We start from the raw sequence: 22,907 nt of genomic DNA, 5'->3' as shown, positions 1-22,907 counted from the left end.
ATTCTGATTGGCTACAGACAAAATAAGGGCATATTCAGAATCGGCATAGAAACCTGTCAAATTCATCAATATTTACTTGCATTCCTGATGAAAAAAAATTTTTTTGATCAGTGTGATTTTGCTCACCACCAAGTTATTGCTCACGGGTCCCCGGGTTCTCAGGATGAGAGCCCTGCCCTCACTTTGAGAACCCCTGTTCTACGATACCCGTATCAGGTTGCCGATCCTAATTTCTTCTGTCTTCTCCCCCCACTTCTATGTCTGAGGGTGGCAAGCAACCACACAGGGCACATAGTGTTTGCACTTGTGCAGCTGGACAAGGGCGGCTCAATGGCGGCCTTGTTTGAACACGCCACCAAGAGGAAGAGGCGACCATACAGGGGACATTAATGCGTCCCGAATGCGCAGAGGTAGCCTCTTTTTTACGCAGGAAGCTGACTGGCTTGGCACAGAGGGCCATGTGGCATCGAGAAGCAGGCAAAAATGCAGAGCCGAGCGAGCAAGGCAGGCGTCCTACAGTCCGTGCATGCAAAATCTCACGGTGCTGGAGTGTATTGAAGGAGCCTCTGAGGACAAGAAATGGCATTTACACTGTTGCAAAGCGACAATTCTGCAGTCATTTTAAAGTGGAGAGATCTTTGGGAAAATTGAGTATTTAAAGGCCAACTGTGAAGTAAATTCTGATTTGTTTCTAAAAACAGTAGTAGTCCTTCGCTATATCACGGTTCACTTTTTGCGACTTCACTTGAACAGGATTTTTTTAAATGGTATTTATACTGCGGATTATTCTCGATATAGGCTCCAGCACACCACGCGACCCTTGTGAGGATAAACGGATCAGAAAATGGATGGATGGATGGATGGAATATTCTCTATACAGTGGGATTTGGTGGTGATTTTGTTTAATTCTATGACCTAAACCGGAAGAAAGGCCTTCGTCCTGTTTCTCCAAATGCGGAAGATGGTTGTACATAAACCTATAGTCTGACACATTTGCAGTAGGAAAGCAAATCTGTCATTCGTGGCTCTTATTCTTCCAGGGTTGCAAAAGTGACTTCCAACTCTTTCGGCTACAACGTCGCCCCGTCGTAATACCGTAAATGCACTTAAAAATGACGCATATCAGTGCAATGCTGGATAAGTTAATACAGTTTTCATGACGTCAGAGCTTTAAGAGTCAGAAGCAGCCCTTTAATTAACCACGTGCTAATCTCTGGGTCGTGCCATCCATTATGGGTAAGGGACTCTCGTTGGCTATGACCTTTTCCTTTATAACTGTTGTGAAGCAGCCTACAAAACTGTGATTTGGACTCTTTCAACATCCTGGAATTTTGCTTTAATTTAATCTTTTTGGTTTGATACTCCTTAACGCACTGCCTTCTCCTGAGAAATGACCATTAACATAATTTGGTTTTTCTGTCAGGCTGGTCGCATGACATGTCTCATTAGTTTCGCTGTCCAGTTGCTTGCTTACCGTACTTAGCCTCTGTGTGTTATTTCAAGATACTGACAAATACATGTGAATGTGAATAAATGTGTTGAAGCAATGTACAATTTTAGTCCACCTTTTTCGTCCGTCTGGATCTTTTTCTGTCGGGAAATTGTGATGAATGAATGGAAGTTTACAATCCTTTTCAACAGCATTTTTTTAACACCAACGTTTAAGCCTTCCAAGTCCAGTAGACCAGTGACACACAATACAATACAATTCAATACAATACATGCTGATTTATACGGCACAAAAGTTCACCTGAGCCGTTTTGTCCCATAGCCTTTTAAATAATGCCTGCAAACTTTTAAGGCGCACAGTTAAGCTTTCACCTATGTACTGTCTTAAAAAAAAAAAAAGCTTGTTTTTTGGTAGGGTCTGATTTTTTTCGATCTCCTATATGCATGATCAGAGGAGATCTACAAGTGACTTCTTTATGATGAGGCTTAAGACCTGACATTTCCGGTATTGACCGGAAAAGACCCAAGAACCAGGAAATGACAACCCTTGCCTTATCTCGGGGCAAGAATACGTCGACGTTATCTTAACGTGAACGCCGTCGGTTCCTCTTGTTCTTCCATTGAGGTTAAATATTGACACAATGTCGCCACCCTCCGCCACAACAATGCAGTTGCACTACAAGCAGACGTCAAGTCATGGCTTGAGCAAAAATGACTCCATGGGCGGGAGATGAGCTGCGCTGGGGACTCCAGTTCCCATAATTCACCTCGGGCCATCGTCTTCGGTGGCGCGTCACATCCCCGAGCCGGCTCCCTGTGATTGCTTCTCTCCGTTCTACCTATAGAGGCAGGCGGGGTTTGCGTCCAGAGAGTCGTTTGCCCAATTTGCCTCTTCCCTGCCGCAGTGGGAGATGGAGCAGAGGATGACTGATACCAAATGGATACCGAGCAGGTAAGAACCCCAGTGTCCGTGTGTGTGTGTGTGTGTGTGTGTGTGTGTGTGTGTGTGTGTGTGTGTGTGTGTGTGTGTGTGTGTGTGTGTGTGTGTGCGCGCGCGCGCGCGCGTCCTTGTGGTGCATCTGCATGATCACTGTGCAAATGACACTCATGCAGATCCACCTTCCTCAAATGCTTTGTATATTGTAGTGTTTCCCAACCTTTATTGAGCCAAGGTCCATATTTTTAGAGTTGAAAAATTACACAAAGCAAATATTGACTACAATATTTGCGGTTTGCTGTTCCCAAATTTACCTCTTTGTGTGTTTTACTGTGGAACCTATTGTAAAATGTTTGCAGCATCTATTTGCTTTTTTGTCATGCCCTTAAGATGCCACAAGCTGCTGCCAAAAGTTAGTTAGTTGGAAAGTAGCGGTCTCAAAGTATGTTTCAGTGATATGCAAATTTCCCCAGTGTGGGACAAATAAAGGTTATTTTCTTATGTCTTGGCTGTTCTAAGATATTTTTGTATGATGAAGGAGCTAAATTTAGCCTGGGTTGTGAGCGGAGTATCACCTTTATTATTATTGTTATTATTATTATTATTTATTGAATTAAGTTATCTGCAAGCCATTGATTTTTCAGGATAATATTGTCAGGTGAGAATGTAATGTTATATTTTGTCTTATTTTTATATATATGTACATATAAACTACAAATATAGGTCAGTAAAAATGTTGAGAGGGTGTCAATTAATTTGTTTTATGGGGTTTACTTCATACTGATAAAATATATTAATTTATGCTTGGAGTCTAAGTATTATTTTAATGATTGGATATTCTGTTGATTATTTCCTGGATTAATGATGAAGTGCAGAAAATGCACAAATATAAATCTGTTAGGATTCAGTGACTGGCTTGGTGCCTAACATGTCAATAAATTGGCAAAAATGTTGATCATTTTTGCCGAAGTTAAAACAGACGTTTGCAAATGTTTTATTTTGATTAAACACAAAGATAATCAGTCTGCTTTCACAGAGGACTACAGAGATGGGAAAATATTTCCCAGTGAAAGGCTGACATTTCTCAGATTTTGGACAGTTTTAAGTTAAACAATGTTTTTTCAAATTTGAATGGTGACATTTTCCAGAAAATGTCAAGTTGGAAATTTTTCAATCCTTTCAAATGAATTTCTGAATGTGATTGTGGACATGTACAGCAGCTGCTTGCCACTTTTAGTCTCAGATATGACGAAGGAGGGGAGGGAGGGAGGAGTGTCTGTCAGTGTGAAGGAGTGGCACTCCTTCTACAAACATGGTGGCATGGCAAGTTGGGTGCCATGAAGGGGTGGGGGCTCTCCCTCCATCCCTCACACTCTCTCACACGGCACTGTGTGAGTCGACCAGGACGGGTGCTGTCCTCCAGCACACCCACACGCTCTCGCACCGCGAGACACCGGCAGAAACAGAGGGAGAGAGAAAGTGGGGAGAAGAGGAGATAAAACAAAGCCAGAAGAAAACAAACTAAAGGATCTTGTCTTGTCTCTGGAGGTGGTGCCAGTAACGCGTGGCGAAGGATGGCGGAAGGGGGCGAGGGAGAGGAAGAGATCCAGTTCCTGCGAACGGTGAGTCCCCTTTACTTTTCACGACTTACTGCTCACCTGTCAGCGGGCAGGAGAGTCCGGAATGATCTGGATGACGCTCCTGTTTGTGACCTCGGGGGTCATCTTCATTACAGGCGCTTCATTTGAGTCCAACCAGTTGTTGAACATGTTGGTACAGTACATCCCCATAAAAACCCGGCACCCGATTAATATCCCTTCTCGTAAAGCTGACAGTGGTCGCATTCTGATTGTGTGTGTGTGTGTGTGTGTGTGTGTGTGTGTGTGTGTGTGTGTGTGTGTGTGTGTGTGTGTTTGTGTGTGTGGCAAGCCGTGCATTTGGTATCAGCACCCTCAGTGGGGACTTCACCGACTTTATTCACCCTGTAGCACGTCACACTGACAGAAACCATCAATAGTATTGAAAAATGCAAAAAAAACCCAAAAAAACAAAAAAAAAAAAACCACGTCTGTGGCACATATATCATCTGTAGCAAAATCAACATTGATGTATCTATCAAACAACATTTCACGAGAGACGCTCGTTACTGTGTGCAGGAGGCTAAAGACATGTTTTTTGAAATTACCTGTTACAAGTTTTGCTCAGATCAACCAAGGACAGAGGACAGAAAAATGTTGTCTTCGAGGGTCGGCTAGCTGGCCCCGTGAGGATGAAACTGAAATCGAACAGTCCCATTTCGGCATGGGCCGATTACCGGTTTGACAGTTTACCATTGTTTTATAAAGTCCTGGCCTCAATAACCGCTGATATTAGGTATCACTGGTAAGGGTGAGGGGACTTTGCCACCAAAATCAACCAAAGTTGATTGCCACCAATTTTTTTCCTCTTTCGAACTTTACTTGTAGCATATGTTTCGGACGTCATGCACGTTTTGAACATGGCGTCTCCGATCCAATGGTGAAAAGAGATTTTTGTTTCTCTTCTCTTTCATTTGTAACTGCTTCAAACAACAATGCGTATACAGGAGTAGCTGTTACGATTGTATCACTGTGGATGTGTTATGGGTTCTGTTCTATTATTTTTGTTATTTTATGTTGAGCGTTCAGCTGCAGCTGTTGTGAAAAAAATTGTATTACCTGGCGAGGGGAGGGGTATGCAGTTCAGCATGGAGGAGAGAGAGAGGGAGCAAAATGAAAGACGCTACGCAAACACGGATGCCTTTTAGTTGATTTATGTGCATTGTCCTAAAAAAAAAAAAAAAAAATGGTGCCAGCGGATACTAGTTTGCCCCAAAGGGCAACATGAGTAGCCCTCGAGTCAGTTCTAAAATTAGCTCACCAGTGATGGCACCCCGGGACTCACTAAGTAGAATTTAAAACAGAATAAGAATGTGAACATTTATTTTGCTATTTAAACTTAACATTGTACATGTTTCTTCGAGACCAAATATTCCAGATTTAGTTTTAAAATAAAATTTATTTTCAGTGAGGGGGGGGCAGTTTTAATTCACCCAACTATTTCAAAACACGTCATATGTGCATTGTCCTATTAATCCCGTGATACCGCAATATTTTTGCTCACGGTTGTCATACTGTCAGAATCTAATATTGGCTCATGTCTAGTCCCATTGCTAATATAGTTCAAATCACGTTGGCTGGCACTCCTCATTCCGAAGGCCGTTCGGATTAGATTGACATGGCAGCAAATAGTCTAAAATCTCATTGCGCTTCAAAAAAGTAAATAAATGATTATTGTAGTACACGAATGTGTAGACAGACACACAGACAGACAGACAGACAGGGGTGGGTGCATCTGTTAGCATGGTTATCTATTTTTATCGGAGGAAAGCAGAACCCGAGCAAGGAACCCAACGGGGCTCGAGGAAGCAGAGCAGCTAGCTGTTTGCGAACGCCTGTCCGAGACAGCTGAGATAGTGGATGCGTCCACTTGGTGCTCAGAGGGGGCAAGACGCCTCTAAAAAAGACCCCAAATTGCTGACCTGGTCGGTGCTTTCCAAAAGCTGTGCAGAGGGCGGTTGCGGAGTGAAGTCTTGGTGTGAGGTTTCCAGATGTTGCTCAGCCACAGTGGAACCTCCGAAATGGACATTGGTTGAATTTCCTCATGGGAAAATTTGAATTCATTTGGACAAACTGTATCTTTTGAAATGATGGCCAAAAATGTAAACCATTTCCCATATATGTTTGGGAGATTTCAGGCGTGTTTTTAAATCATTTGAAACCAGGTTAAACTTTTTGTCCATGACAACAAAAGGCATATTTGGTGCAAACACAACACTTCTCTTCATCAAAAGAACACTGAGTCAACCATTGTGGCGGCAGCATATTGAACAGTGGCTTTCTTTCTTCTACTGGAACTGGTGATGAGATTAAAGAGGAGTGCAGCTTTTTATGAATTTTTAATAAGTGGTGCACTTCAATGACGGCATGGGGGTTGAGGGTTCAGGGGCCACAAGAATCTGGAAAATTCTTTGAACTCACCACATGTGCCCGCATTTGTTCAATCCTTGCATTAGCCTCGGCCTGGTTTTTGGAGTTATTTGGATTTTTGGCGATTTTGGGCAAGATGGTTGGTTGTGTGGCTGGATGCTGTTCTATCCATCCCGTACAAAGATGATGCCATGTGGGAAGTAATTAAACATCGAGCATCATTTCTCAAGTGTGACTAAATTAGTTTTTGTCACAAAAATGCTGTTTTTATGTCATACAAGTGTAAAAAGGGATTAACTCCTTTTCATAAAGAGATGTTAAAATAGTAGGCAGGGATAAGGTAAGAGTTTTGTACTCTACCAATTGCACATTGCTTACTTTGCAGTGTATTTATTCAGGCAGAGGCGAAAGTCGTGTATGGGTTAGCCTAATAGCATAGTTTGCCTTAGTCAGCCACGCTGAAATGTGCAGGCTACGCAGATGTCTCAAGATGACCATTTCAAATATGTCTCATATGTCCAAAATAAAAACAATCAAGTTTGTTATGGTTAGGGTGACTACGGCTCAGTGGGATTCATAATCACACCGTCACACTGAAATCCGATACTGCACTTCCTTTACCAGTCTGGTGTGTCCTACTTGGAGGCAGCAGCCAATCATATTGCAAAAAGGCGTGTCCTGCTTCGAGCTCGAGATAATAACCCGTGCAAGTCATAAGTGAATCTCAAGTTTTAACCTTTAAGTTTCAGGCAAGTTTCAAGTCACTATGGCAAAAAGAAGCTGTGCTTGTGCTATATTGCTGGACTATAACACCTTGACAGTCACACTTAGTTTGAAATGGACCTAACCATCCATCCATCCATCGATTTTCTGAACCGCTTTATCCTCACAAGGGTCGCAGGGGGTGTGCTGGAGCCTATCCCAGCCGTCTTCGGGCAGTAGGCGGGGGACACCCTGAACCGGTTGCAGGCCAATCGCAGGGCACACATAGACGAACAACCATCCGCGCTCACGCTCACACCTAGGGACAATTTAGAGTGTTCAATCAGCCTGCCATGCATGTTTTTGGAATATGGGAGGAAACCGGAGTACCACGCAGGCCCGGGGAGAACATGAAAACTCCACACAGGGAGGCCGAGGCTGGAATTGAACCTAGTGCCTCTGCACTGTGAGGTTGACGCGCTAACCACTGGACCACCGGGTCCCTGGACCCAACCAGTCTTTGTATTTATTATCTTGAATGAATTGCTATATTGTTTACTCAATCAAACACGTAACTGACATGTAGCTTATAGTAGGTGTTTGATGAGCTATTTGTTGAGCTAAACCAGGGGTGGGCACTTCCGGTCCTAGAGAGCCGCTGTCCTGGCGTAAACTTCGAAAACAGGCAGGACAGCGGCTCTTTACGGCCCGAGTTGCCTGCCCATGAGCTAAATTCTGTGGTACAGTAGTATCACAAAACCAACAAAAAAAGAAGCAAAAGACACTGGACTAGTGAGATTTGCTAATGATCATCATTGAAAAAAATTGCTACAACAGCCTCGTCTTTTTTTCTGTTGAGTGTAAAAGCTGTGTCACTGTTTGCACCGTATGCCTCACATGGCCGCCTGTAAGACACTTTCAAGTTGTATTTGAGTTTCAGTCTATAATTGAAGCCTCTTTTTATAGTGTGTCACTATAAGTGTGCACCCTCGAGAAGGAAGCTAGAGCAGCCAGTGGCCTACTTGCGAGCATCTTTTGGGACACGTGCGTGCGTGCGTGCATGCGTGTGTGTGTGTGTGTGTGTGTAAACACCATTTTTAAATTGACCTGACAAGCATCTCCTGGGAAAAAAATTGTGTATCCGTCTTTGTGTCGCTTATCCTCACGAGGCTCACGGACATCCATCCATCTATTTTCTTAACCGCTTTTCCTCACAATGAACGCGGGCATGCTGGAGCCTATCCTCGCTATCTTCGAGCGGTAGGCGGGGTACACCCTGAACGTGTTGCCAGCCAAACGCAGGGCACACATAGACGACCAGCCATACATGCTCACAATCACAACTAGGGACAATCTGTAGAGTTGCATGAACCTGCAATGCATGCTTTTGGAATGTGGGTGGAAACCCAAGTACCCGGAGAAAACCCACGCTGAACGTACAAACTACACACAGGAAGGCCGGACCGGAATCGAACCCTGCGCCTCTGTACTCTGTGGCGGACGTGCTCACCAGGCGGACATCATGCCGTCCGATTCGCAGACATTAAAAATATATTTATCTCAGGAAACTCTTCAGTGATGAAAGTGCGAATGTTAAACAAACGCATCCATCACTGCGTCGATGCAGTGGAAGGATCATCTTATTAAAAGACATTTTTTGGGGGCGGGTATACAACTCTTGTGGTGGATCAGTGAAGGTGTGATGAAGATAAACTCATCATATTTTGGTTTAATTTTTTTAATTTTAATGTAGTCATCTCAAATCTTGTCCAATTCTTTTGTGTTTTGGAAAGTTAATTTGTATTCCTGTCTAATGTCTTGCATTATTATCTGGGGGCTTTTTGTTTGTGTCATCGTGTGGTAATGTGTTTGTTGAGAGCCACCCTGTGCAATAAATACGTGTTAATCACCACCACCAATCCCTCCTCCCTTGTGTGATGAAATAATTTCGTCTTCATCACGCCGACCCTGGAGGGTTGCATCTTTGCATGACCAGATTAAAAAATTAAAAGAAATAAAAATAGCAAAATCATTTGACTGCGACGTGGATGCTGACTTGATCCAGAGGATTTTGCCGGCAAAGCGTAGCTCAACAAGAATATATATATATATATATATATATATTGGTCCCGTTACGCTTATAACAATAAAGAGATGAATTTCAGGCATAACAATTTATGTCTTTATAGTACAGTATTTGTTTAAATTAAAAACAGAGTAAAAAATTGGCAAAAATTGGCCGATTTATTCAAAAAAAATGTTTTGGGGGGAGAGGGTGTTTGAAGGGCCTTTGTCTTATGCTCTAATGAGTTAAAGTGAAGAAAAAAAAAGGAAAAAATAGTGTCAAAGGGGTTTTATTGCACCACTTTTGTATTTTTGGGTATACTGTACGTGCATATTCTTAGTATTTTCCATATTTGTGTATTTATAATACAATAGTTAACCTTTTGTTCAATAGCTTGTATTATTCCTAAGTATTGGTCATTTAACAAAATAACTTTTCACATTTTGCCGGCATCCTCCACCTGGGGAACATCAGCTTCATAGAGGCAGGGAATTACGGGCAGGTGGAGAGCATGGACTGTGAGTGGCATTCACCAACATACTGTAAATAGGCGCATGCACACACACGCACACACACACACACACACACACACACACACACACACACACACACACACACACACACACGCACATGCACACGCACGCGCACCTGTTGGGTCTGTCGGACATTTACACAATAAACAGGTGGTCTTGTCTTGTCTGATACCATGGGGCAGGGCTAATTGAGGAGTTATCCTGTTCAAGCTACCCCATACTCGGGCCCTGACCGATGATGATTTTTTTTTTGGAGGTCCTTGCGCTGATTCCGATATTTGGATTAAAATTCCGACAATGGATTAATTGGCAGATTAAAAAAAAAAAAAATATATATATATATATATATATATATTGGTCCCGTTACGCTTATAACAATAAAGAGATGAATTTCAGGCATAACAATTTATGTCTTTATAGTACAGTATTTGTTTAAATTAAAAACAGAGTAAAAAATTGGCAAAAATTGGCCGATTTATTCAAAAAAAATGTTTTGGGGGGAGAGGGTGTTTGAAGGGCCTTTGTCTTATGCTCTAATGAGTTAAAGTGAAGAAAAAAAAAGGAAAAAATAGTGTCAAAGGGGTTTTATTGCACCACTTTTGTATTTTTGGGTATACTGTACGTGCATATTCTTAGTATTTTCCATATTTGTGTATTTATAATACAATAGTTAACCTTTTGTTCAATAGCTTGTATTATTCCTAAGTATTGGTCATTTAACAAAATAACTTTTCACATTTATATTCGTATTTTTTTTTTGTCTATATGTATTTTTTGTCTAATGTTTCAGATTTGTATAGTATGCTCCACGTTCTGTTTTTCATCAATTTACCTTTTATGCCTTCTTTTAACTTATGTTCGATATTCTTTGCAGAAGGTTTTTATTTATTTGTTTTTGTATCTAATATTTCTGTATTTTTATAATATTCAGTATTGTTTTTAAAAAATTATTTATATTTTTCTAATGTTTGTTTATCTCCATGCTATTCATCTATTTGGTAATTATTTTAGATCTTGTCTAATATTCCATTTTTCTAAACACGGGAATTTTTTAAAATATTTGTGTTCTCGATGTATTATGTTGTATTTTTCCCCCATATTATGAATTATGTTCTATTTTCCCCAAATTTCACACAAAATAAACAATAAGATATATGAATTTTGTTAGTTTGTCAAAATTTGTTTTCATCAAATATTTTGCCCACTGTTTCTGCATTTTAATTTAATTTGTATGAAATATCTTGTATCAATTTCAAATATTTTGTGTCTAATTTCTGTCATATTTTCATCTTTTTCTATTTTGTTGTCATTTTTCTTGATTAAAAAAAAAATTAATTCTGTATTTTTCTGTATCTTATTCCAATGTTTCCGCCCCCAGAGTACTCTCCGTCTTATTTGTTTTGGGGATAACTGAGCTTCCAAGCTGTATGAATTTCCGCCATTAGTACAAAGCATTGATTGATTGGCCTTCTCATCAATTGTCATACGTTTGAATTAACTGGTTGTCCAGAGCTCGGTGCTGCTTCTAAAACGTGTTGCTGTCTTCCTCTGAAGCCAGCCGGCCAAGTATCTGCTGGTCAGCAGAAGGAGGCAACGTGATCTGGACAGGTGCAGCCACCGAAAATAGTCAGAGTGGAGTGAAGAGCTGAGGCCCGTCGCACGGGGGAAAAGCTGATGGAGCATAGAGAGAGAGAGAGAGAGAGAGCGAGCAAGAGAGAAAGAGTAGAATGCATCATGCTGCTCGCTGAGTCATTTCAAAAGAGAAATGCGAACATTGTTTCAGTTCCATTCAGGGTTTTTCTTTTTGCAAGCAGCACAACCTTCTCAGCGTGATTCACTACTGCATTATACAGTGCTTCCAAACTACTTTGTATAAAAAAAACATGACTAATAGACCTATATTAATAATTTAAACTATTGTCAACAATATAATAATATAAAACACGGTAACATAATTTAGACATTATAATTGAAATATTATATGGTTCGCTTTAGTAGCACTGTCTCACTCACCTGTCTATGCAACAAATCTTTGTATTATTAATTAATTTATTTTTAAGCATTCTGTCAAATGACAAGAGAATGCTATAAGGTTGATTTCTTTTTTAAAAATGTATTTATTTATTTATTTATTGTAACGCGCAATACCTTTGTTCCACAAATGATGTGTATAAGCTAACAACTGTCCTTCCTAGGCTTTGTAACGTCTGGTAACATGATGAAAAAGCTCATTTTAGAATCTGTTACCAGCCGCTTTCACACAGAAATGCTGAAAAATTGCCATATCCATGGATCTGTCATTTATTTTTATATTGCAGCGGGGGCATGTCCTGCTTCGAACTGGAATTCATAGTAATTCCTCATTGCCTCTTTCAACTCATCAGTGCGGCACTGATGTCGATGTAAAGGATGAAGGGTATATGAATGTGATTACTGTTTTTTGTTAGTGTGCAGGTTCTTGCTGCACATTTCTTTTCAATTTGTTGCTTAAAGGGTTCAAAGCACCCTGATGTAGAATATATCCATCGTTCCGTTATCTGAACTGCTTATCCTCACAAAGGTCGCAGGCGTGCAGTAGCCTAAACCAGCAGTCTTCGGGCAGTAGGCGGGGGACACCCTAAACTGGTTGCCAGGCAATTGCAGGGGGCACATAGAGAAACAACCATTCGTGCGCCCAATCAGACCTAGGGACAGTTTAGAGCATTCAATCAACCTACCATACATGTTTTTGGAAGGTGGGAGGAAACCAGAGTACCCGGAGAAAACCCACTCAGTCATGGGGAGAGCATGCAAACTTTACACAGGAAGGACGGAGCCCAGAATCAAACCCACAATCTCGCACTGTGAGGTGGATGTGCTCACCAGTCGCCCACGTATATGCAGATGCTAATTAGCATGATTGTTAAGCTAGCAGAAAAGTGCCTGATTGACTTTGTCCCCTCCGTTTTTGTTTGCATACAGCGAGCGACTGCAATAAGTATTTTGCACATCACAATTTTTATTTCTTAATACATTTCCAAAGGTGCTACCAGATTCTTTTTTATTTTTCTTCTAAAAGGACTCAGTAACCAGAATGATCACCAGATTTGAGCACCATATTTCTGCTTATTACATTAAAATAAAAAATCAGTCAAAAACAAAACAAATGGCACACTACCTTGAAAATGCAGATTTTCACATTTAAACACTGACGTCTTGACAAGTCTCACGAACACCAACTTAAAATTAAGACTTTCATAGTTTTTAGCAAAGTAAGTCCCAAGACCTAGAATTGTCAATTTAAGTATGACTTGAGTCAATGTGTAGCGGGTGCAAAACCAATGAGTCAGCTGACCTTGCTCAGAAACTTCTCGGCCCCTTAGAACGTGGCGAGATTATCAAATAATCAGGGCGTGTGTTTGGCCCGCCGCAAAGTGTCAACCTTCAAATGCGGAAGGCAGCCTCTATTAATAAAGCGGAGAGTTAAGCTCCAGGGTTTGCACGGCCTCCGTGCCTGCTTTCCACGCGGTCAACCTGGACCACGTTTACCCGGTGGGACTGCTCGATGGTTGAAGCTGCATGGATGCATGATATGCTCAACACACATTTGGGAGGGTTCTAAAAAGTAGCATCATTCAAATTCAAGAGATTGCACCATACAGTATTGTACTTCATGAAAACATAGAATTAAATACAAAGTAAAACGGGCGGCCCAGCGGTCGACTGGTGAGCGCGTCCCTCTTTTTGTTTTGGATTGTGTGTAAACATTCAGCCGGCTGACCTTCCTAAGGTAAAGTTATGTGGTTTGGTTAATGCCGAACATGGCCCAGTGCCCAAAACTTGGTGATGGAGAATCATGAATGGAACGCTCCACGTCTGAAATATCCTCAAGCTGAGAGTGACAAATGCGACAAATCTGCGCAGAAGTGGGCGTGAGGAACGTGACTCAGGTTAAGTGGCGGATCTTCTTGCTTGTGTAATAGCTGAGTGGAGGCGACAGCTGAGAATGCCGCGTGTCAGGAGGGGGGTTTCACAGGGGAGGGAGTGTTTATCGCTTGTCTTTCTCACCAATCAAATTACAGTTAGCGCTCCACTGAGGACGAGAACACACTTTGCTTCCTTCGTTCACTCGCAATAAAACCCAAAACAAATGAGTAAAACCAAACTATGAGACACGTTCTACTCCATGGAAGAGAGAATAAATTCACCCCACATCATTTACTTTTTTTCACTCATTCCATACCAAAACATAAAAATTAAATTTGGGTGTGTTTTTTTTTTTTAATGAAAAAATATTAAAAGGGTTGGCACACCTCCTTAGTTAGTATCAAGGCTATGCGAATGATTTCAGTATGATAAATCATCTACTCCATGGAAGAGAGAATAAATTCACCCCACATCATTTACTTTTTTTCACTCATTCCATACCAAAACATAAAAATTAAATTTGGGTGTGTTTTTTTTTTTTTTTTTTTAAATGAAAAAATATTAAAGGGTTGGCACACCTCCTTAGTTAGTATCAAGGCTATGCGAATGATTTCAGTATGATAAATCATCACTAGATGGCAAGGGTGGCTTTGATCATATCTTGGTCGCACGGAGTGTGAGTGGGCGTGAGTTGTGGTACGGCGATGCGAGGTCGTGAGGTGACGTGCAGAAGCAGTGTGGTGTTGAGAACATGGGGAAATACTGGCAGCTAACGCTACAAAGCCCTTTTTCAAGTAAAAAAAGATGACAATGTCCCATCATCCTTGACAAACATACACACACACACACACACACACACACACACATGCAGTTCAACATTCATGAAAACTTCATGCAAAGGTCATGCATCAGCGCAGTTGTTATCTTGTAATCTGTTATTTTGCAAAGTGACCGTCTCGATGTTGTTATTTATTGAGAAAGCATTGTTGATGGATTTGAGGGATCACAAATGCAAAAAAAAAAAGAAAGTTCTGCTTGAAATGCATCCTCTCACAAAAAGCTTTTTTTCTCCGAATTGTTCTTAGAAAGTAGTATTTTCAAGAAACTTAACAATGTTCAACTGCTGTTTACTAAAGAATGGTCAAAGGTAGAAATGTACTTTTATTTCTTGATGAAAGAAGAGGTTAAATCTTTCTTCTGGCAGGTTCCCTGCTTATATAGCTAAGGAACTCAATTTTCTGTAGGTCTTCAAAAATTAGTCTCCCAAATTGACAAAAATGGCTGGCTTATTTTTATCCTAGAGAATGGTGAAGGGCTTGGATTTAAATAAGTTAAATTTCTTCCTACTCCTTTTTGGACTAGCTGCACATTTTGGGATATTAACACTGTATATTTGTTTTTCTCAGCTCTTCTTTTTTGTACTCTGTGTTTGAAAGACACTTCAGTCCATTCATTCATCCATTTAAAATAAGATCAGAAAACTTTTATTTGACTCACAGTGGAGAAATTCCCGATTTACAGCAGCAAAATTATGAAAGGGAGAAGTAGAAGAACAAAAGTCTATGAATAAATATACAGTAAATGATAAAATATAAATATAAGCATCTTAAAAATGGGTGAGTGGGGGTAAGTCCAGGTTTTCAGGTCTGTCTATTCATTTCATTTCATTCTATTTCATTCATTCATTCATCAACTTCAAGCAAACAAAATGTTCATATTGAAATGTTTTGGAACTATAGTTTGCGGTATTTACAACGAATACAGGCAATTATAAACATTTTATACCCAAACACCCAAAATACCAAAAAAAGACGATACAAATATTTGAGCACACGCAATGTGAATGATCAGTCCTGAGATGACGTGCAGTGGCTGATTTAGCATTTTTACATTTAAAAATGATTAAATCAATGGCAGTTGTAAACCGGCACAACGTTGACTGCAGTTATTGTGGTGAGGGCTAGGCATAGGTGATATGAGACGCGACAGGAAACCTGGCTCTTTTTCACCTATCATGTCAACATTTTTGAAAGTGTGTAAAGTAAATGAAGTTTGTGTCCTTCCCATGTGCAGGATGACCAGGTGGTTCTGCAGTGCACGGCCTCCATCCTGAAGGAGCAGCAGATTAAACTTTGTCTGTCCTGCGAGGGCTTTGGGAACCGCCTCTGCTTTCTGGAGACCACGTCCAATGCCCAGGTAACTAATTACTGATCTAGAAGGATCCTCTCAGCTGATTCCGTAATTCCAAAATCAGGCTACATGATTTTATTATTATTTTTTTTTTCTTTTTTTTTGTTTGTGGTTCGCAACTGTTACGTATGTCTTTGATGGGGTGAGTGGCCACAGTAACAGTCCCCCGTCATTGGATGGCATTCTTTTCTCTCAATCAGTCAACGTTAAGGAACAATTGGTCGAAGCGTCGAAATGTCCTTAGATGCCAGTTCGACAATCTTTGATTATGTCACCCTACCCGGCCGGGGTATCGGTGCTTGTTCTGCAATCGGCGACTCATAATCTGCCATGTTTGTCAGTCTCACTTTGTGTCGTCTGAGCTCGACATGAGTCACATAAATCTCATGTCTGACAATCTCCTAGTTTTGCAAAAGCACACTCAACACGTTCATTTTCTTTGAGAAACAAATCAAACGTCACACTAGCTTGAAAAATGCAGATTTTCAACTGTAAATGGTCAAAAGTTTTGACTTTATCCAAGTCAAAGTTCGGTGGAATCTTTGATCGGTTTCCGCCAAGCAATTCCCTTGTCCGATTGGTAAGACACGGCCTGCACTTCCCATTCCCGCGGTTTCATTGCAGTCGTTGATGGTCTTTCCAATTACAGGCCCAAATGACACCTCACAACAATTAATATAACTAACCTCATTCATCCAAATATGATCATTGAAAAAATATATAAATGACACTTTATTTGATCAATTGCCTTTCATCTGGATAAGAAATGGTTCAACAAATGAACAAACAAATAAATTAATAAATTGTCCTTCCAACTCAAGTCGTGACTCGTGTCCCCAGGCTCTACTTTTTCCCTCCCTAAACTGTCATTGCCTTCTTTTTTTTTTCCCCCAGAAAGTGCCTCCAGACTTGGCAATATGCAACTTTATTCTGGAGCAGTCATTGTCGGTGCGTGCCCTGCAGGAGATGCTGGCCAACACGGTGGAGATGACCGAGGTAGGTGTCGGAAAAGGGTGTCGCGAAAAAGATGGCAATGGTACAAAGGTTCTCGGCTTCTCGCAAAATAGTTGTGAATAGCGTATTTGCGCATTTATTGTTTGGGAGGGTTTACAGTATTTCTCTCTCTCTCTCTCTCTCTCTCTCTCTCTCTCTGTCTCTCTCTCTCTCTCTCTCTCTCTCTCTCTCTCTCTCTCTCTCTGTCTCTCTCTCTCTCTCTCTCTCTCTCTCTCTCTCTCTCTCTCTGTGTGTGTGTGTGTGTGTGTGTGTGTGTGTGTGTGTGTATATATATATATATATCTCAAGTGCAAATGGCGGAAGAATGTGTTTATTAAGGGTGCGCCTTTGTTTGAAAGCATTTCTTTTTTTTTTTAGAGTGATCTCTCTCCTATTCACAAATTCATCTCTTTGTGTGTTTTTTCTGGGTCACTATATGAAGAAATATGATATTTCGACCCTTTCACATTCCGTTTTTTTTTTTTTTTGGAAGTTGATGAAATGTAGGTACCATACAGACTTGTGCTGTGTTAATTTTACAATGTTTTTTTTTAATAATGATATGTGGACACCCTCCCCTTCAGGCAATCGATTTGGACAAATGGGTATGTCTGTGAACATCTATCTACTGTAACTATCTATATGTCTGTTGACACTTTTTGTGGCGTCTTCACTTTCCTGTCCTTGCACATGAAAAAAAAAGTCTCCATCTGTGTCCATTTCCAGCAGGGTTGATGGATGGATGTCATGTTTCATCGATTGTATTTAAGATCAACCAATGTTGGTTTGAAGCAAATGTAATTAATTCCATTTTTTGATGTGTTAAACTTGAGGCGTAGTGTGCTGCTATTTATGCCTTTACTTGCAATGTAAGCTGGTATTGAACATATTTTCCTCAAATAGCTGTGCATACATTCGATTGAACCGATTAGTTGACGAGTCGACTTTACGACTCCACATTTAAAGCTTGAAGTCAACTAACTGCTCATCGCGTGTTTTGCGCCTCATTATCCCATCGGCCAAATAACAGAGAAGTTTCGACTTTCTTGTCTGCTGCCGTCGCCACTCTGTGGAGTGGCGAAATTTCCGGCCAAAAGGGCGACACGGTCTTGAGAGAGAATAATGGTTAGCCTCGCTAGCTTCGGTTATGCCGATTGCCGCCAGGGTTAAAAGATTCATACTCGCGGTATTTCAGGATTGCACAAAATGAAGGTTCAACTTTGCCAGCAAAATTTCATGCCCACTGATTCGCGGACAACCACTGTGATCACGAGAAATTGATTCATTTTTAAAATTCGCACCAATGAACATCAGAACACTTTTGTCGCTTTATGATACTGTACCGAAAGGCTTGTCTGACTTCAGCATATAGCCGTGCTATACTACAAGCGTGTAAAAATATCCATCCATCCATTTTCTAATCTGTTTATCCTCACGAGGGTCGCCGGGGGTGCTGGAGCCTATCCTAGCCGTCTTCGGGCGGTAGGCGGGTTACATCCTGAAAATGAATAAAAAACAAACAAACAAACAAAAAAACCTAGTAACTACTTATCTTTGTTCACTATTGTTCACATACTGACATTTACTATTGAGCCTATTTCAAGTTCCTTGCTGACCAAAACAGCAGAACCTACTGTATCAAAACATGAGCACGGTCTCTCAGATAAATGTTTGGAGTTTTATCTCATATTACACCGTATACTCGAGTTTGGGTTCTTGAGTTTTCTGTGTAAGATATTAACCCTTTAAGGGACAGCGGTTACTACAGTGGACATCTTATCATGTTATCGGGTTACAGGGTGCATGAAAGGGTTAAAATTGTTGCTAAATGTTGTTTTCTGTCTGTGATATCATCAGTGCCGTGTCTCGCCTGATGTCAGGACTTCTTTTTGCGCAGTCATTGTCACGTGACAACCGCATCTAGCTAAATGTGTGTTACCCTTCATACGCATTCGAAATAGAATCGTAATTACAAAACAAATGGAGGCAATATGGAGGCTTGTGCAATGTAAACCCTCCATTTGTACCATTAGCTCCATGTCGGGTATGTCAGATGAAGATTAGCAAGGCCTTAGCCGGAGGTTGAGAATAGCATGGCGTGCGGCCAAGTGGAGTGTCCCGCCAAGCTCTGTCGGAGGGGCAACAAGACACCACCAGGCTCACCCCCCCCACACCCATCACACACACTCAGAAAGACAAGCACCGCCACCTGTCCTGACCAACTTAGCGCCAATGCCGACCGGAGCTAACAGTGTGACGATAGTACTTGACATACCTGCCCCCACCGTGTGATCTTTGTGGATTAGGAATACTTAACCTTGCATAAAAGTCTATTGTCGTCACCCTGTTGGTAGGACTCAATTGTTTTGTTTTGTTTTTAAACAGATTTAAATCTGCTTCATCGTCATTCCTGCAGCCTTTATTTTTTTTTTATTATGAAGAGCAACAGAAATTGTTTTTGCATAATGGAAGAACAGAATAGTATCTTTATTTTCACCCAAAACACAAATGCATTTCTGAATGTTTTTTTTTAAATCTCACAGCATGTTGAGAAAACTCTACAGTATTCTAAAAGTATTGTTATGATTATTTACGCTACGATAAAAGATAAGTAAATGTATGAGATCGTTGCTGTCTAATTAAAAAAAAAAAGCAACTACATTTTGTGACTTTATTTCTGTCCATAACACAAAGAAAACAGGTCATTTTTAAAATAAAAATGGACATGAAATATAAAGAAAATCTGAAAATCACATGGCTTTCAATTGATAATGACAGTATAATAGTAAAATAAAGCAAGTATTAAAAAAAATACCAATTGACATATTACATTCTCTAAATTTGTACCTCGAGACAATATTGTAATGCATTTTTTGTCATGTTTTTTTTTTGTAGTAAATATGTCACCAATATGTAATCAATTCCAGTATTATTATTACTGTTAGTTATTATGTGTAATATATATTTATCTAGCCATCCATTTTACATTGTGCTTATCCGCATTCGGGTCTAGAGTGTGCTAGAGCCCATCGCAGCTGACTTCGGGCGGAAAACACAGGAGCACTCTGGAGCCGTCAATTGCAGAGCACCTACGTACAAATAAATAACCACTCATGCTCAGGTTAACCAATCGACATCTTAGTCTTGACTGAATGAACTTGACACACATTTGTGGAACGTGGAAGGAAGTTGAAGTAAACGAGGAACATAGGAACATCCACACAGTACTGTGAGGTAAAGGCCCTTAACTACTTGCCTCCCGTGTTGCCCATCGAAATATATTTTTATGAAATTTCATTGAAGTACAGCTCATGAACTCTCTTTGCGTATGAGCTGGGAGGAACCACTTTGTTCTACTGTCTGATTGTGATGCGTGTGGTGTCTATTTTGTTACCGTTTCCAAGAAGGAAGTGTTTCCTAACCTTTGCTGAGCCGCCAAATCCCCTATTTCGAATTAGATGAGAAAAATCTCACTCCCGAGCAAAAATGTCACAAAAATAGATAGGCTGAAAGAAATTATGGTCTTGTCTCAATTTACTCCTAAATGAGCAAAAGCTATTATTTAATTGTATGAATGGCATTTATTCAAGTTATTAAATTGTTCTTCCTGCCCCTGTACATCACTGACATAGATGAGTGAATATACATTATTTGCAATCAATAAACAGTACTTTTTGTCAAAATGCATCGGGGGGAAAAAGGATGGGGAGGGGGTGGGGGGGGGGAGATTGGATAACTTCCTGTGGCACCGTGGTTTGGAATCACTTCTTGAACGGATTTATGGAAGTTGTGTGTTAACTCCAGTTATCCATTTTAATCAATATTTTGTTGGTTGCCTGTACTTCCGCAGTCCTCGCAAGGTGGCGGCCATCGCACCTTGTTGTACGGCCACGCAATCCTTCTCAGGCACAACCACTCAGGAATGGTACGTTATGCTTTTTTTTTTTTTCCCTTACATCCCGCTTGATGTCAGAATTCTAAATCCAGCATTTCTCTCCAGTACCTGAGCTGTTTGACCACATCTCGCTCACTCACAGACAAGCTGGCCTTTGATGTGGGCCTACAAGAAGATTCCACTGGTAAATTGGAATTCTTATCTTTATTTTTGCAATGAACTGCTTCCCGTTCGCTGTTCACCTCTTCACATTTGTATGCGCTGAAAAACTCACCTATTTGCGTTTTTTTGTGCTCTTGGTAATGTCTTAAAGTGCCACAAGATGGCGTCAAAGCCTTGGCTAAAATGAAGGTAGTGTTTGGTGTAAGGGAAGTATGTTGAAATGATACATCACCACTATTTCAAGGCCTTTCCATATTAGGGACGAGCTCAGTTTAGCTTGGGTTGTCTTCCCACGTTTCCTTTTGCTCTGCTGATTTACTAATCGTAAATCGTAAAATCGTAAAACTCAAGCCAGCAAACGAGGACGCTCTCGCGATTGCTTGATAGTTGCTATTTTTACATGTTGTGAAGTAAACATATCCAGTACACACTTGCACTTTTGGTGCGTTTGTCCAAAATTATTTCTTTTTATGACCTGCGATTGGAAGGCAACTAGTTCAGGGTGTCCCCCGCCTGCTGCCAGAAGACAGCTGGGATAGGCTCCAGCACCCCCACGATCCTCATGAGGAAGAGTTTGAAATTATATTGACGTGTTTTGGGCTCATTGTTTACGGAATCGTTCTGGTTTGAATCACAACATGACTAGTGGCCGACATCTTTGTCTCATTTTCTTAAAAACATGTAATGGGCACGACAAATGTCTCTACAATCGTCCATGACAAACAAATAAATGACCCGTTCTCTTGCTTAAACTGCTTTTCTCACCAATAATCTTTCATTTGCATGTCGAGTTTTTAGGGCAAGTGTTGGCGTTTGAAACAGCATGTAAAGTTTGTCCCGTGTTGATGTCTTGAAATTTTGCTCTGTACGCGCAATTGATGGATATTTCTAACCGAAACTTGTCAGCCAGTCGGTGAAGGGGGTTCCCTGAGAAGAAGACAAAACAAAAGGATTGAGGAAATTATGAAATTTTACTGTAATTTGAAGGTGCTTTTTGACCAGCTTTTCTTGAGGCGATATCACACAAAAAATTTTTTTCCAACTCATCGTCCATTTTTCAAAATGCTTAAGTTGCCATTTCGACTAGACTCATCTTTTTGTCAGACTGTCATTTTTGGGAAATCATGCCTCTTTGCTAGTTCAAACTACAGTATTAATACAATGAACCTCCATTTTTGATGGGGCACATATTCCAGACCGGTGGTTCCCAACCGGGGTTCGGTGAGTCGGTCTCAGGGGTTCGACGGAGCCTCTGCCATGGAGGTTAAGACACAACGCGACTCAACATGTCAATGAGTTATGACATGCCTGCTTGTCCAATCAGTGCTGCGGGAAATTTAGTTCGCTGAGTAGTCAATGTGTGACTGTCGTGATAGTACGTCGTAAAATTTTAAAAAGTTATATTCTGGCATGAAATTTGATTTCCTGTTTTTTCTGTTCTTAATGAATGCGTTTTTTTTATGTCTTCAATTTGGAAAAAGTCATATTTTAGTTTTTCACTAATCAAGGGTTCGGTGAATGTGCATATGAACCGGTTGGGCTCGGTACCTCTAACAAGGTTAAGAAGCACTGTTCCAGACCCATCACAAAAATTGAAATTTAACATGGAGGGACTAATAGTTTTACCCATCTCATCTGCATTAAACACATTTCAATATGTTAAAACACGCTTTTTCAGCACACAGCGAGTAAGTATGATGTAATGTAATGTAAATGTAGAGCCTTCAGTCGCGCTGCTCCTCAGCTCTGGAACAATCTACCTGTGGACCTCCAAAACTGTACATCTCTCTCCACTTTCAAGTCCCGTCTAAAAACACACCTGTTCAGGACTGCCTACAACACATAATTCTTCCATTTCATCTGTTTTGTGATTTTATGTCCTGTTTTTATGTCATATTTCTCTTATTTATTTTTACATTGTATTTCCTTTATTGTCTGTACAGTGTCCTTGGGTGGCATGAAAGGCGCTTTTAAATAAAATGTATTATTATTTATTATTATAAAATGCGCTTGAATTAAAAAATGGGTAGCATCGATTACGGTCCAGATCCCCTGTGAATATCAAAGT

General features: G+C 40.6%; 1 protein-coding gene and 1 long non-coding RNA gene across 13 annotated transcripts in view; one reads left to right on the top strand and one right to left on the bottom strand.

Annotated features, from left to right (window-relative positions):
* Positions 1-22,727, bottom strand: LOC109510828 (uncharacterized). Its single transcript, XR_002167199.1, has 3 exons — positions 22,655-22,727; positions 16,637-16,643; positions 1-11 (listed from the first exon to the last, which is right to left on the bottom strand). It is a non-coding gene; the product is annotated as an uncharacterized LOC109510828 (long non-coding RNA).
* The window catches only part of ryr1b (ryanodine receptor 1b (skeletal)), a 96,000-nt gene continuing 75,366 nt past the window's right edge, over positions 2,274-22,907 (top strand). For 7 of the 12 annotated variants that reach the window (XM_019861448.1, XM_019861441.1, XM_019861444.1 and 4 more), the window contains exons 1-6: positions 3,721-4,008; positions 15,673-15,795; positions 16,684-16,785; positions 17,367-17,387; positions 20,633-20,707; positions 20,783-20,861. In XM_019861448.1, coding sequence (XP_019717007.1) covers positions 3,961-4,008; positions 15,673-15,795; positions 16,684-16,785; positions 17,367-17,387; positions 20,633-20,707; positions 20,783-20,861 — 448 coding nt within the window. In that variant the 5' untranslated portion in view covers positions 3,721-3,960. Of the gene's footprint in view, positions 2,402-3,720; positions 4,009-15,672; positions 15,796-16,683; positions 16,786-17,366; positions 17,388-20,632; positions 20,708-20,782; positions 20,862-22,907 lie in introns of those variants that run through there. The other 5 variants (XM_019861452.1, XM_019861451.1, XM_019861450.1 and 2 more) reach the window with 2 other exon arrangements.

This window comes from Hippocampus comes, unplaced genomic scaffold, assembly GCF_001891065.2.
Source record: "Hippocampus comes isolate QL1 unplaced genomic scaffold, H_comes_QL1_v1.1 scaffold122, whole genome shotgun sequence".
Taxonomy (NCBI): domain Eukaryota; kingdom Metazoa; phylum Chordata; class Actinopteri; order Syngnathiformes; family Syngnathidae; genus Hippocampus; species Hippocampus comes.
Note: the sequence above shows the minus strand (reverse complement) of the source record. Positions and strands in the feature narration are given on the sequence as shown.